The sequence below is a fragment of the Scyliorhinus canicula genome, chromosome 11, assembly GCF_902713615.1.
Source record: "Scyliorhinus canicula chromosome 11, sScyCan1.1, whole genome shotgun sequence".
In the NCBI taxonomy this organism is placed as follows: domain Eukaryota; kingdom Metazoa; phylum Chordata; class Chondrichthyes; order Carcharhiniformes; family Scyliorhinidae; genus Scyliorhinus; species Scyliorhinus canicula.
In genome coordinates, this window is record NC_052156.1 from 138267325 (window position 1) to 138283581 (window position 16257).

General features: G+C 49.9%; 1 protein-coding gene across 1 annotated transcript in view; it reads left to right on the plus strand.

Annotated features, from left to right (window-relative positions):
• Positions 1 to 9822, plus strand: part of LOC119973793 (cadherin-related family member 3-like) — a 71391-nt gene extending 61569 nt beyond the window's left edge. The window contains exons 16-17 of the mRNA XM_038812218.1: positions 8201 to 8237; positions 9187 to 9822. Coding sequence (XP_038668146.1) covers positions 8201 to 8237; positions 9187 to 9245 — 96 coding nt within the window. The 3' untranslated portion in view covers positions 9246 to 9822. The remainder of the gene's footprint in view (positions 1 to 8200; positions 8238 to 9186) is intronic.
• Positions 9823 to 16257: the final 6435 nt, after the last annotated feature.

The following is a 16257-nucleotide window of genomic DNA, read 5'->3' on the forward strand; positions in this document are numbered from 1 at the left end:
AAGCCTTCGTTCTTGGAAACCTCTCCCCTCCTTGTTAAAGCTCTTGTTTGTCCTTGGTACAATATAATGTTCATATAATCTTTCCGTACCTTTTGTCTTCTGTTGACATTCAGACTGATCACTAACCTGCGCTCCTACTTTTAACTTTGACTTCCTAATTTTCCAAGCAACCCCCCCTCACCCCCGCTATTTAGTTTAAAGCCCTTTCTGCTTCCCAGTTATATGGTCTGCAAGAACACTGGTGCCAGCCTGGTTCAGATGTAGGCCATCCCAACGGTACAGCCCCCACTTTTCCCAGTACTGATGTCAATGTCCAACAAACTGATACCCACTTCTCCCACACCAGTCTTTGAGCCACGTATTCATCTCTCTACTTTTATGTGCCCTTTGCCAATTTGCACGTGGTTCAGGTATTAATCCAGAGATAACTTTGGAGGTTCTGTTCTTTAATTTAGTGCCTAGCTCCTCAAACTGCCTACACAGAACCTCCTTCCTCATTCTACCTATGTTGTTTGTGCCCACATGGGCCATGGCCACTGGATCCTCCCCCTCCCACCACAAGTTCCTCTCCAGCCCAGAGCAGAGGTCTCGACCCCTGACACCGGACAGGCAACACAGCCTTTGATTCTCTCAATCCTGGTTACAGAGAACAGTGTCTATTCCCCTGACTATACTATCCCTAACCATGACTACATTTACCTTTTCTCCCCCCCACATTTACCTTTTCTTCCCCCACTTGAACAGCTCCCTGAACCATTGTGCTGTGGTCAGTTTGCTCATCCTCTCTACAGTCCCCTGTCTCATCTCCACATGTAGCAAGAATCTTGTATCTGTCGGAAAGGGACAAGGGCTTAGGCACGTGTTGTGATATCCCTTGGATCCCTCTACCTGCCTCACTTATAGTCACAACCTCCTATCCCTGCCCATTGACAGAATTTACGGCAGTTAATCTAAGGGGTGTAACTGCCTCCTGAAACGTTGCATCCAGGTAACTCTCCCCCATGTATTGCAATGTCTGAAGCTCAGACTGCAGCTCACTAACTCTGAGCTGAAGTTCCTCAAGCAACCAACATTTGCTATAGATATGATCCCTATGAACCACAATGGGGACCACCAGCTCCCATATGTTACAGCTACAGCACATCGACTGACCCTGCACCCCATTTCAGTTCATTAGAATTTATTTAATTTGGGAATTGAATTTGTTTTTATTTACACCACTAATCCTTACCTCCTGCAGTTTCTGCTTTCTGACCTAGCCTTCACTTCCAAAGTCAGCAAGGTAGAAGAAAGACTAACTTACCAGTCACTTACCAGCGATGGCACACAGACATGTTCACTCTATACTGAGTGTTTCTGCAACTTATGCCCCAGCTCTCCTCCCTTGGCCTGCACCTGCCCCACTTATCTGTGGACACAGTAAAGAAAACAAGACACAGCAATATCACCTCCCCCGCTTCCCTAATTCCCACTCTTACCTTAACTCCTGGCACTTAGGCTAAAATGGCACACTGCCTGTTAACTTTGATAACCTCAGGCGGTACGCAAAACTAGCTTTGCAGTTAAACGCCTCCGTTTCGCCAGGGCTGGTTCGGTTAAAATTGTCCCCTCTTTACACAAACAATCATGGCTGCATCACATATTATCAAAGTTTCTTAGCAATCTTTTAGTTTGATGTACTTTTCTGGGCCTTGGACTTTGCCTGGACTTTTCTGTAACCGTGGCCACATTTATGAGGCTAAAGCAAGTAACCGAGAGTTTGAAAGTGATATTTTCCAGCATCTGTTCAGTTTTATAGGAGGGATATCATTAGCTGACAACTGTTTAATATCTCCTGCTTCTCCCCCCCCCGCAAGACCTGAATCAACTTGACAAAAATCAAAGAGTAATTCTCGCTATAGGCAAAGGTTTCTACATTACTCAGCATTGCAAAATTGTGAATCTGCTTCAAGTACAGGCTTACAATTTCATTGTGTCTAGTCCACAAGGAGGTGTCACCTTCCATTAGTACCCTTTTCAAAAACTAAACAGTTACAAGGACTGATTTACTTTCATTGATCCCAGATGTGACAAAGACTTTGCCATCAAATGTTTTTTTTTTAACATCACTTTTCACACTAATTGCTCAGATTTTAGGGGGAAAAATTCATTTGAAGGGCAAGTTCAAAGTGAAAATAGTCTGAACCCACATCACAGAACAATAGACTAATTAACAGTCACACTGCCTGCAGCTAAATTGAGACCTAACCACCAAAGAATAAAGTACCCCAGAAACACATCTCTCTTTACATCTGAACTTCATTACTTAGCCAACTCTTAACATGTGGTGCAAACAGTGCATGAATGCAGGCATGTAGGACATTTAGCTCCCATTTGGTTGAGTTGCCGTTTCAGACAATTCATTACAAATTCAACCCTATGGGTCGTCACTGTACCATTATTACGCACAATTGCTGGTTTATTTTTCAAATATGTTTGTTTGAACACAGAGTAACAATGGTACCTTGGCGGAATTGCATGGACTGCAACAATTGAAATATTTTGATATTTCATTTGATTTAAGTTTATTAAATGTGCGGATACTGAGTGAAGGCAGAATTGGTCTTGACTGATGTTCTTTGTGGTCAATACCTTTGATGGAACCATCAATTCAGCGAACACGTGTAGTTGGATCTGAACAGAGGCTTTAATACACTTACAATAGAGCCAGCCTATTCGTCGTTGAACTTCAGGTGAAATGGCAGGCTGGCTCTAAGGCACTGATCTTTATACATCGGTCGCAGGGGGTGGAGTCCTGGGCAGAGCCAAGGGAGGAGCCCAGTACAACTCTCACGTACTCCCAGAACAACTCCCCTGGTGGTCGGATAGTGCAACTGCACTTACAATGGTTAGATAAAGAACATATATACATGGAGTGATATTGGCAACTATATATAGTGTGAATCACATTCACCACATTCACCCCCTGTTAAAAAAATCAAGTCCGGCGGGGGTGATGGCTCAAAGAGTCAGTCTGTCCGGTGGACGAATTGTCCATTTTGATCTGCGGAGCACCAGGGTTGCAGCCTCTTGCAGTGGCTGGGCGGGTGTCGAGGTCTGGGGTACGGTTGCCAGCTCTTTGGTGAGTCTTGTCCAAGCCTCATACACCTCCTGGTCGAATGGAGACTGGGGGCGTGGGGGCGGGCTGGTGCTGGCGCTCGGGACTAGTGGGGTGAGCTCGCAGAATCAGGGGCACAAGGGGGCGGCCGCATAGGGAACGGGGAAAGGAGTTCCTCGGTGGGGGTAGATGGGGGGCTGAATACAGCGGGTGCCATGTCCCGGAGGGATACTGTATCCTGGCGACCGTCCGGGAACTCAACAAATGCGTACTGTGGGTTGGAATGAAGCAGGCGCACCTTTTCAACAATGGGGTCGGTCTTGTGCGCCCTGACGTGCTTCCTTAGGAGAACCGGGCCTGGCGTCCTCAGCCGCGCCTGAAGTGAGACCTCTGTGGTAGTGCCCCTGGAAAAAATGAAGAGCCGCTCGTGGGGGGTTTGGTTGGTAACTGTACACAGGAGGGATCTAATTGCGTGGAGTGCGTCAGGGAGGACTTCCTGCCATTGGAAAACTTGGAGCTTTCTGGACCTGAGGGTCAGTAGGACGGTCTTCTAGACCGTCGCGTACTCCCTCTCCACCTGTCCGTTCCCCCTGGGGTTGTAACTGGTAGTCCTGCTCAAGGCGATGCCCTTGTCGAGCAGGTACTGACGCAGCTCGTCACTCATAAAGGACGCACCCCAGTCGCTGCGCACGTAGCTGGGGAACCCGAACAGGGTGAAGACACTATGCAGGGCCCTAATGACTGTGTGGGAGGTCATATCGGGGCATGGGATGGCGAAGGGGAATCAGGAGAACTCGTCAATAATGTTAAGGAAGTAAATGTTTTTGTTAGTGGAGGGGAGTGGCCCTTTGAAATCGATCACAAGGCGTTCAAAGGGCCTAGAAGCCTTGACCAGGTGGGCCCTGTCTGGTCTATAGAAGTGCGGTTTGCACTCCGCACAGATCGGGCAGTCCCTGGTGACCGCTTTTACCTCCTCATTGGAGAAAGGCAGGTTTCGGGCTCTGATGTAGTGGGCGAGCCGGGTGACCCCTGGGTGGCAGAGGTCATCGTGGATGGCATTTAGGCGGCTGATTTGCACGCTGGCGCATGTCCCGCGGGATAGGGCATACGAAGGCACGTTGAGCTTCCCCGGTCGATATTTGATATCGTAATTGTAGGTGGAGAGTTCAATCCTCCACCGAAGAATTTTGTCATTTTTAATTTTGCCCCTTTGCGAGTTGTCGAACATGAAGGCGACCGACTGTTGGTCGGTAATGAGGGTGAACCTCCTACCTTAGAGGTAGTGCCTCCAGTGTCGGATAGCCTCCACGATGGCTTGTGCTTCCTTCTCGACTGAGGAGTGTCGAAGTTCTGAAGTGGATAGGGTACGGGAAAAAAATGCAATGGGCCACCCTGCTTGGTTTAACGTGGCTGCTAGCGCTACCTCTGAGGCGTCGCTCTCAACCTGAAAGGGAGTGGATTCATCCACCGCCTGCACGGCTGCTTTGTCGATGTCGTCCCTGATGCAGCTGAAGGCTTGGCGCACCTCAACAGACAGGGGAAATAGTGTGGCCTTGAAGAGTGGGCGGGCTTTGTCCGCATATTGGGGGACCCACTGGGCGTAGTACGAAAAGAGCCCCAAGCACCGTTTGAGGGCCTTGGGGCCATGGGGGAAGGGGAGTTCCCCCAAGGGGAGTCATGCGGTCCGGGTCTGGGCCTAGGACTCCGTTTTCCACGACGTAGCTGAGGATGGCTAGTCTGTTTGTGCGGAACACGCATTTCCCTTTGTTATATGTAAGGTTTAATTTTTGGGCCGTCTGGAGAAAACAGTGGAGGTTGGCGTCGTGGTCCTGCTGGTCATGGCCGCAGATGGTAACATTATCCAGATACGGAAACGTGGCCCGCACCCGTACTGGTCTACCATTCGGTCCATTGCTCGTTGGAACACCGAAACCCCGTTAGTGACGCCGAAGGGAACCCGGAGGAAATGGAAGAGGCGGCCATTGGCCTCGAACGCCATGTAGTGGCGGTCCTCCGGGCGGATTGGGAGCTGGTGGTATGCAGACTTCAGATCCACCGTGGAAAATACCCGATATTGGGCGATCTGGTTTACCATGTCTGCAATTCTGGGGAGGGTCTAGGAGCGTAAAGCGATTGATGATCTGGCTATAATCGACGACCATGCGGACCTTTTCCCCCGGTCTTGACGACCACCACCTGAGCTCTCCAGGGACTGTTACTGGCCTCTATGATCCCCTCACTGAGCAGCCTTCGGACCTCCGTTCTGATAAATACCCTATCCTGCAGGCTGTACCGCCTGCTGCGGGTGGCTACCCGTTTGCAATCCGGGGTGAGGTTGGTGAAGAGAGGACGGGGGGCGATGCGCAGCGTGGCGAGGCTGCAGATAGTGAGTGGGGGCAAGGGCCCACCGAAGCTGAGGGTGACACTCTTGAGGTTACATTGGAAATCCAAGCCTAAGAGGAGTGGCGCGCAGAGGTCGGGCAAAACTTACAGTTTAAATTTGGAATAGCTAGCGCCTCGAATCGTTAGCGTTGCTGCAGTGCGGCCTTGGATTTGGATGGAATGGGAGCCCGAAGCGAGGGCGATAGTTTGGTTGACGGGATAAATAGGGAAGGAACAGCGTCTTACCAGCTCTGGGTGTATGAAGCTCTCTGTGCTCCCGGAGTCGAAGAGGCACGACGTGTTGTACCCGTTGATCTGGACCTCCGTCATCGAATTTCTCAGATGCTTGGGGCGAGATTGGTCGAGAGTGACCGCGTTGAGTTGCGGGCCGCGTGGTGGGTGCCCGGGGGAGTCGAATTCTTCCGATCGGGCGTCCTGTCGAGTAGATGCCGCTGCGTTCTGGCGAGCTTGACGCAGGAACATTGCGCTGAGTTGCGGGCCATGTGGTGACTGCCCGGGGAGGTTGTACTCCTCCGATGAGCTGTTTGAGTCTGGGGATGCAGCTAGGGCCCGTGGATCGCACGTGGTGGGTGGTGATGAAGATGGCGTCCAAGATGGCGGCCCCCATGAATCGCATGTGGCCGGCCGCATGGTGGAGGTTTGCCAAGATGGCGGCCCCCATGGATCGCACGTGGTGGGATGTGGCGGAGCCTGAGCGTAGGCCGCAGCGTTTCGGGCCCCGCGGGCCTGCGGGTTGCGGGGGGCGATGTTTTTGGACTGTTGGGGTGTTGAGGGCTGGGGCCCTTCTGCCGAGGCACACTCTAGCATAGTGGCCTTTCTTCCCGCAGCTGCTGCAGGTCGCGGATCGGGCTGAGCAGTGCTGCCGCGGGTGCTGGCTTTGTCCACAGAAGTGGCAGGCTGGAGCAGTTGAATAACTGGTTTGGGGAGCTGAATAGTGGCAGGCTGGAGCAGTTGAATAACTGGTTTGGGGAGCTGAATAGTGGCAGGCTGGAGCAGTTGAATAACTGGTTTGGCGAGCTGAGTAGCTGGCTGGGGAAGCTGAGTAATTAGCTGGAGCAGCTGAATAGCTTGAGTATTTGACTGGGGCCCCCCATGAATCGCACGTGGCCGGCCGCATGGTGGAGGTTTGCCAGGCTTGGGGGGTCCTCAGGTCGGGGGCCCATGCGGGGTTAGCGGGGTCCGCGGGAAATGCGTTGAGGCTGCGGAAGGAAACTTCCATTGTGATAGCAGCCTCTACAGTAGTCTCTAACCCTTGGGCCCCATTTTCTAATAGTCTCTGGCGTACATAGCTAGATCGAAGGCCCGCTACAAAAACATCCCACACAGCAAGCTCCCTATGTTCTGCCGCGGTTACGGCCTGGTAATTGCAGTTATTTGAGAGATTGTTCAACTCGCATGCAAATTCAGCTAAAGTTTCAATAGGCCGTTGTCGGCGAGTCGTGAACACATGGCGGGCAAAGACCTCGTTCATGGGCCTAATATACATTTTGTCCAAAATTGCCAGTGCAGCGGTATAGGAACCGGCTGGATTTAGTTGTGTAGAAATTCTGTGGCTTACCCTCGCGTGCAGTAGACTGAGCTTTTGTTACTCCATAGTTTCTGCGGTGCTGATTTTGGCCAGGTAGGCCTTAAAACATTTCAGCCAGTGGCAGAAGGTTTCTTTCGCCTCTGCATCCTGCGGATCGAGTTCTAGATGTCCTGGTTTTAGAGCGGATTCCATGCTTTACTTCGGCAGCTTCTTAAGAGTATTAAATTGATGGAACCATCAATTCAGCGAACACGTGTAATTGGATCTGAACAGAGGCTTTAATACATTTACAAATAGAGCCAGCCTATTCATCGTTGAACTTCAGGTGAACTGGCAGGCTGGCTCTAAGGCACTGATCTTTATATATCAGTCCCAGGGGGAGGAGTCCTGGGCAGAGCCAAGGGAGGAGCCCAGTACAACTCACGCATACTCCCAGGGCGGCTCCCCCTGGTGGTCAGATAGTGCAACTGCACTTACAATGGGTAGATAACGAACATATATACATGGAGTGATATTGGCAACTATATATAGTGTGAATCACATTCACCACAACCTTCACCATAGGAAGGTTCTAAATAGTCCAGGATATGAAGGATAGACCATCACATTGAAAGATTGCATTATTAAGCCATATATTTTTATTTGGCACTCTCACATTGAAATTTATTTTCTTTTGATAAATTTAGAGTACCCAATTATTTTTTTTCAATTAAGGGGTAATTTAGCGTGGCCAATCCACCTACCCTGCACATAGAACATAGAACAGTACAGCACAGAACAGGCCCTTCGGCCCTCGATGTTGTGCCGAGCAATGATCACCCTACTTAAACCCACGTAACCCGTATACTCGTAACCCAACAATCCCCCCATTAACCTTACACTACGGGCAATTTAGCATGGCCAATCCACCTAACCTTGGGTTGTGGGGGGGGGTGAGACTCATGAGGACAAGGGGAGAATGTGCAAACTCCACATGGACAGTGACCATGTACTGGGATCGAACCCTGTGCCTTGAGGCAGCAGTGCTAACCACTGCACCACCGTGCCGCCCCTGTAAATTGTGTTTCTACTGTTCCTTTGACTTGCAGATTAGGTATTGCCATTTTAAGTATGTTCCTCATTTTAAAAAGGTTATTTTGCGCACTTCAATAAATTATTAATTTGAATTTCAGCTTTCGGAACAATTTGATGGACGTGCTGTAGATTTAGGTAATAAAATACTTTGCATGCTTCTTTCTTCCTTCTGATGGAAGAGGTTATTTTTAATAGTTCTCTGTGCAGCAAGTTGACCTTGTGATTTATCAATGAGCTCAAAGTGCCCAAGGTATGTGTAATTTTTGATTGTATTTAATCTAAGGAATATTGAACTTTTTTTCATTATACAGTGCCTCAATGCAGGCACTTTAAATTGTTTTTGACCTCTTGGCAATTGGTTCTTCCGCCCTTGTTGGACAATATTAGGAATTACAAGTTCTCTTGAACCCCAAACAATTAAACTGAGGTAGTTGAACAGTCCCCAAATTAACAAAGTCAAAGAAACAAATTGCAGTGGATCCCGACGAAAATGCATTATTATTCTGACAACAAGAGGATATCCAAATCACACCTAACTCACACCCGTACATCAAATACATGAACATTCCAAATTGCTATCCAGCTGTTCTTGGTGAACCCATTTGAATTCAATGACTAATTCCACAATTGTTCAAAACCCACCACACAGAGTGCAGGAAGAAATAAATTGACAATAAATTATATTTCTGCTGCAGGGACAACAGAACGATAATTGAAGGCTAATTTTCTTAAGCCATTCAAAGAAACAAATCAAAATGATTTGGTCCATTCTGAACAATCTATCTGGAAGAACTATACAAGAGCTCTCACTCCTGCCTTAGTTATTTATCATCTCCTCTATTTAATTACATAGCATTTACAGTGCAGATACAGGCCATTCACAACTGTTGTGCTCAAAAGAGTACAGGCCAACTGGTTCACAATAAGGCTCCTCTCACTCTGCTTAATCTAACCCGATCAACACCCCATTCTATTCCTTTCTTCCTCAATCGATGCTATTAAGTAAACTCTTATATACTCACGTTATTATGTAAAACAATTAATTAACCGAAGTGTTTAAGTTTATTCTTTCTGTTTTGTTTAGTGTCGGGAAAGGCATATTTATTCAACGGTCAGACTGGACATACAAGATGGGTAAACTAGAACTCAAATCTACAAGAATTAAGACATTCCCAGAAACAACTGAAATCACAATTTACATCTGTCTTCAATAAGCCGATTTTATCATTTGACCTCCGCACCAAGCTCAAGAGTCTCACATTGAAATCACATGACAGGCTCAGAAGATATTGACAGAGACCCTAATGTATTCAAATATTTGCTCTGGTCAGCCAAAGTGTGGAGGTAATTCGCTGCTGATGTCAGTAAATCTAAAACTGCATCAGTTTCAAATATTTAAATGGAGCCGTGGGCTGATGTTACAAATCAGATGCTCAAAATCAGTTCTTGCTCAGTGGGAGTACATATTTAAGAGCACACTGCGAGGTAGATGCACCTGAGGTTTTTCTCTATAAGTACTTTGGAGTATTAGCTGAGTAGGTTGAAGTATTAGCCAGCTGCATTCTGTTGTAAAATATTCAGTGGTTAGATGTGTGATATCAAGATTTGATCCTTGGGGTTGGATTATACAATTTCCACTGGGGTGAGGCAGAGTGAGTCAAAACTGAATAGTCTCCTAGCCCCGGCACCTGCTATCTCAGTTCACCCAATCCAGCATCAGCGAGGCAATTAGTGGCTGTCCCGCAGAAAAGAGCAAATTTGAGGCGCCCAATTGGCACTGTAGGCAAGGCGTCATGTTGCGGGGGGGGGGGGGGTAATGCTGAGAACAGGGAGTTGATGTGTTATCTGAGATGGTCTAACATTGACTGCAACTGGATGCAGGATAACCAGAAACAGGCTTCCGACACAGGAGATGGTCCAACACTGTTTTATTGAACCTGTTGATTGCTGTACATAATCTGCTGTGGGTTGACACTCTATTAACCTAACTGATAACCTCCTACTGGTTTGACCAGACTAGCTCTCTATCACATGGTGATGATGTTCATTGGCCTGTGCACTGCAACTATCTCCCTGGCCGTGTCCTGTGGGCTTTATAGTGGTGCTGTCCTGTCTGGTGATTGGTTGTTCGGTGTTGTGTGTGTTCATTGGTTATCCTGTGTGTCAATCACTGCCTGTCTGCATCTCATGATATACATGAGTGGATATTATGACAGGAGTCAGTCACGACAATAGAGTTAAAGGTCCCCTGCTCGCTGAATGTCCCTTGATCTTTTATTGAACAGTTTTATATGATTTTTAAAATGACTTTAAAAAAGCATGCAGGCGATGCCACCTTTACCAGCATTCATACCTGCTGCTACATTCAGCCACATGGCCCCGATGGCAGGCTAACTGTGATGATCGGTATTTACCTTTAATACCTTGCCCCTTTAAGAGGCTTGGAACCCTGGGGGACTCCGCCTCTGGCTACGCCCCCTGGAAACAGAATATAAGATGAGACTCCATTTTGCGAGCACACTTCTCTTGGGTGCTGTCCTGTTCTCTGTTTATTAAAGCCTTTGATTACTGACCTCGCTTTCGCGTCGTAATTGAGAGTGCCTCAATTTAATAATCAGAACACATCAAGATGGACAGCGATCTAAAACCGGAGAAACTCAACCTGGACGGCAGGTCGCCAAAAGCCCCGGAAATTTTTAAACATTGGCTCTGGTGCTTCGAGGACTATCTGGACTCCTCACCGTCTGATGTCAACAGCGCTCGCAAGCTGCGCTTTCTACATGGCCGGGTGAGCCACCGACTCTCCGCCATGATCGAAACCGCTACGACCTATGAGGCGATCGAAATATTGAAGAAACGCTTCATAAAAACTACTAACGAGGTACACGCCAGACATTTGCTCTCAACCTGCAGCCAGCGTTCCGGGAAAACGCTGGACGAGTTTGTGGAAAGACTCACCGCGCTCGCGAGGAACTGCGACCACAAAGCAGTGACGGCTGAAGAACACAGGAACTTACATATCCGCAACGCCCTTGTGTCTGGCATCAGGTCATCTTACATCCGGCAGCGGCTCCTAGAAGACGGGGCGAAGGATCTCCAAGGCACGGTAACGCTCACCTCTTCTCTCGAAACGGCCCACCGTAACCTCCGTACGTACTCCGCGGACCTTACGAACCCCTCTCGATCCCCTCCAGACTCGGCCACGCTACAGGCCTGTGCCACGCGATGATCCACTCACTCCGGGGGCTCCCCATGCTATTTCTGTGGGCAAGGCCAGCACCCACGCCAGCATTGCCCGGCCCGATCCGTGATCTGCAACGACTGCGGGAAGAAAGGGCACTTTGCGAAAGTCTGCCTGGCTGGGCCCAAAGGCCACAAACGAAACCCTCATCAGGCCCAGAAATCAAACTCCTGGCCTCACAGACCCCACAACGCGGCCGTGCTGCGGCCGGACACGCCCACTTCTGACGCGTCATTGACCTCGTGTAAGTCATGGGAGCGGCCAACTTCGAAACCCGACACGTGCGACCGGCGGCGGTGGCCATCTTGTGACTCCGGGCGACCATTTTGTGAGTTCGACTCTGACGGCCCGCATCTAGGAGCGATCACACTCGATCAATCGCGGCCGAAACACCTGCGAAACTCGATGATGCGGGTGCGAATCAACGGCCACGACACTCCCTGCCTATTTGACTCCGGGAACACGGAGAGCTTTATCCACCCAGACACGGTAAGGCGCTGCTCCCTGCACATCCACCCCGCCTCCCAAACTATCGCCCTCGCCTCAGGGTCCCATTTGGTTCAAATTACGGGGTATTGTGTCGCGGACCTCGCAATTCAAGGCGCGAAATACTCCCGTTTTAAACTTTACATCTTTCCTCAACTCTGTGCCCCCCTGCTGCTCGGTCTCGACTTTCAGTGCAGCCACCGGAGCCTGACACTGCAGTTCGGCGGACCCCTGCCCCCACTCACAGTATGCAGCCTGGCGACAAAGTTGCGCCACCCCCGCCTCTTCGCGAACCTCACTCCCAACTGTAAGCCCGTCACCACCAAGAGTCGCCGGTACAGTACCCAAGACTTGACTTTTATCAAGTCAGAGGTTCAGCGGCTACTAAAAGAGGGGGTCATAGAGGCCAGCAACAGCCCTTGGAGGGCCCAAGTATTGGTAGTCCGCTCTGGGGAAAAGCAACGAATGGTAGTGGATTATAGCCAGACAATAAACCGCTTCACACAACTCGATGATTACCCACTTCCCCGCATAGCTGAAATGGTGACTCAAATCGCCCAGTATCGGGTATTCTCCACGGTTGACCTCAAATCGGCCTACCATTAACTCCCTATTCACTCAGAGGACCGCCCCTACACGGCTTTTGAAGCAGCCGTCGGCTGTTTCACTTCCTCAGGGTCCCCTTTGGTGTTACAAATGGAGTCTCCGTTTTCCAGAGGGCGATGGATCAAATGGTGGACCAGTGCGGCTTACGGGCGACCTTCCCGTACTTGGACAATGTCACCATCTGCAGCCATGACCAGCAGGACCACGACGCAAACCTGAGGAAGTTCCTCCAGACTGCCCGGGCTCTCAACCTCACGTACAACAAAGAGAAATGCATGTTCCACACAACCCGGCTCGCCATCCTCGGCTACGTCTTGGAAAACGGGGTCCTAGGCCCGGACCCCGACCGCATGCGTCCCCTTAAGGAACTCCCCCTCCCCCGTAGCCTCAAGGCACTCAAACGGTGCTTGGGGCTTTTCTCCTATTACGCCTAGTGGGCCCCCAGATATGCGGACAAAGCCCGGCCACTCATTAAGACCACGGTTTTTCCCCTGACGGATGAGGCCCAGTCAGCTTTCAACCGTATCAAGGTCGGCATCATCAAGGCCGCCATGCACACGGTAGACGAAGCCATTCCCTTCCAAATAGAAAGCGATGCATCAGACGTCGCCCTGGCTGCTACCCTCAACCAGGCGGGCAGACCAGTAGCGTTCTTCTCCCGAACCCTCAACGCCTCGGAAATTCGGCACTCTGCAGTCGAGAAGGAGGCACAAGCCATTGCGGATGCCGTGCGACACTGGAGGCACTACCTAGCCGGTAGGAGGTTCACCCTCGTCACCGACCAACGGTCGGTCACCTTTATGTTCGATAACGCACAACGGGGCAAAATAAAGAATGACAAGATTCTGAGGTGGAGAATAGAGCTCTCCACCTATACGTACGATATTAAATATCGCCTGGGGAAGCTCAACGAGTCCCCAGATGCCCTGTCTCGCGGCATGTGCGCCAACGCGCAATTGGACCGCCTGAGAGCCATGCACGATGACCTCTGCCACTCGGGGGTCACCCGGCTTGCCCACTTCATCATGTCCCGCAACCTACCCTACTCCACAGGAGTGGTCAAGGCCATGACTAAGGCATGCCAGATCTGTACGGAATGCAAACCGCAGTTCTATCGACCAGACAAGGCCTGCCTGATAAAGGCCTTTGGGCCTTTTGAGCATCTAAGCATGGACTTTAAAGGGCCTCTCCTGTCCAACAACCGCAACATCTATTTCCTCACCGTCATCGACGAATTCTCCCGCTTCCCTTTTGCTGTCCCCTGCCCCGATATAGAACATAGAACATAGAACAGTACAGCACAGAACAGGACCTTCGGCCCTCGATGTTGTGCCGAGCCATGATCACCCTACTCAAACCCACGTATCCACCCTATACCCGTAACCCAACACCCCCCCCCCCCCCCCCCCCCCCCCTTAACCTTACTTTTTTTTTCGGACACTACGGGCAATTTAGCATGGCCAATCCACCTAACCCGCACATCTTTGGACTGTGAGAGGAAACCGGAGCACCCGGAGGAAACCCACGCACACAGGGGGAGGACGTGCAGACTCCACACAGACGGTGACCCAGCCGGGAATCGAACCTGGGACCCTGGAGCTGTGAAGCATTGATGCTAACCACCATGCCACCCTGCTGCCCTCGGCCTCCGTGATCAAGGCACTGCGCAGCATATTCACTCTGTTTGGTTTCCCCGCTTATATTCACAGCGACCGGGGTACATCGTTCATGAGCGATGAGCTGCGTCAGTACCTGCTCAGCAAGGGCATCGCCTCGAGCAGAACGACGAGCTATAACCCGTGGGGAAACGAGCAAGTGGAGAGGGAGAACGCGACAGTTTGGAAGGCTGTCCTCCAAGCCCTACGGCCAAGGAATCTCCCAATCGCTGGCAGGAGGGCCTACCCGATGCCCTGCACTCCATTAGGTCGCTCCTCTGTGCGGCCACGAACGAGACCCCTCACAATTGTTTGTTTGTCTTCCCCAGGAAGTCCACCTCTGGGGTCTCGCTTCCACCCTGGTGACGACTCCGGGTCCAGTCCTACTCAGGAGGCATGTGAGGAGCCATAAAATGGATCCAATAGTCGAGAGGGTCCACCTGCTGCACGCAAACCCTCAATATGCCTACGTCGAGCACCCCGATGGCAGGCAGGATACCGTCTCCCTGCACCCGCTGGCTCTCCCACCGACCCCACCGACCCTCCCACCGACCCCGACTTTTTCCCCACCGACCCCCCCCCTTCCACCGACGCTCCCAGCCCCGCACCAACCGCCATCTCCGACAGCGCCCCTCCCCCCCCCATAGCACCCCCTGCCCCCCAGCCGGCACCGGCACCGACCACCCTAATCACTCCTGATACCCCCCCCTCTCCAAGGCGGGCAAAGGCTCAGTCAACCGTGCTCCCGGATAGACCACCATCGGAACCAACCGCATCCACGGCGCCACCACCGGAGCAGCGAAAGTCAGCACGGTCTATCAGACCACCACAAAGACTGAACTTATAATTTAAAGCACTTCACCCCCGACGGAATATGTGTTTTTTTTTAAACAGGGGGTGAATGTGATGATCGGTATTTACCTTTAATACCTTGCCCCTTTAAGAGGCTTGGAACCCTGGGGGACTCCGCCTCTGGCTACGCCCCCTGGAAACAGGATATAAGATGAGACTCCATTTTGCGAGCACACTTCTCTTGGATGATGTCCTGTTCTCTGTTTATTAAAGCCTTTGATTACAGACCTCGCTTTCGAGTCGTAATTGAGAGTGCCTCACTAACTTTGCCACTCTTGTGCTGCCTTGTCACAGGTACTGTAAAACACTCCTATACCTTTCAAGGACAAGTCCTGTGAAATGCAGACAGCAGGCAATGAAAAATGTCAGATAATTAAGTCTTTAACGAGTTCAACAGCTCGTTAATTAGTCATTTCAAAACGGCAGCCTCATTTCCATGCCTGCTCACCTTCCATAATTTTGGAGACTGATGGGATAATGTCCCATGCCGACGCAAAGTCGCCACGCTCTATTTTGCGTTCACCCAGGGGGCGGCCCACCCGATTTGTGGACGTAAAATCCAGCCCCTGGTACAAGTTCAGTCCCCTGATCTCACCTGCAGTGCCTCAATATTCTGAGTTTGGGGAGGGGTTTTCAAACAATTGGGTTTCAGCTTTGTTTCACTCTATGGTGATGTCTGCTGGAAAATACATACATGTAGAAAAGGGTGAGGATAGTATCTGTCTCCGCAATGCTATTCCTGGATCTGAACAGATCCACCAACATTAGTTGTGTAGATTCAAATAAGGAATTGCCATTTGAGTGAGATGCTGCAAAGTTGTTAATGTCATGGAACTGCCTCCACATGTGAATTATCAGAATTAACAAATGAGGAAAACAGTAGCAAATTATTCACTCGTGGCATTGTTATCATGCAGAGTTTTAATGGCATTTTTCCCCGACATATTGTTCTTCCTAACTTTATTGATTTGCTACTATTTGTAATTGTGAACGGTTTGTATGTTTCATATTTTTACACATATACATGAAATACATTTTCGAATATCTAAATTGAAAATAAATCCTTTGATTTCAAGCGTGGAAGTGTTAGAGGTCATCATTTCTTTGGCAGTAGAAAGGACAAGTACATTCAATAGGAAATACTCCTCCATGTAACTAAAAGAAAAATGGTTTGCTTTTGACCTTTATGCAAGGAGAAATTGTAAATATATATTCATTTACCGGCAAATTTTCCACATTTTGGTAAAAATATATGAGGGACTGTTTATCTAATTTTGATCTGTATTCTTAATTAGTGCCTACACTGAGATCTTAG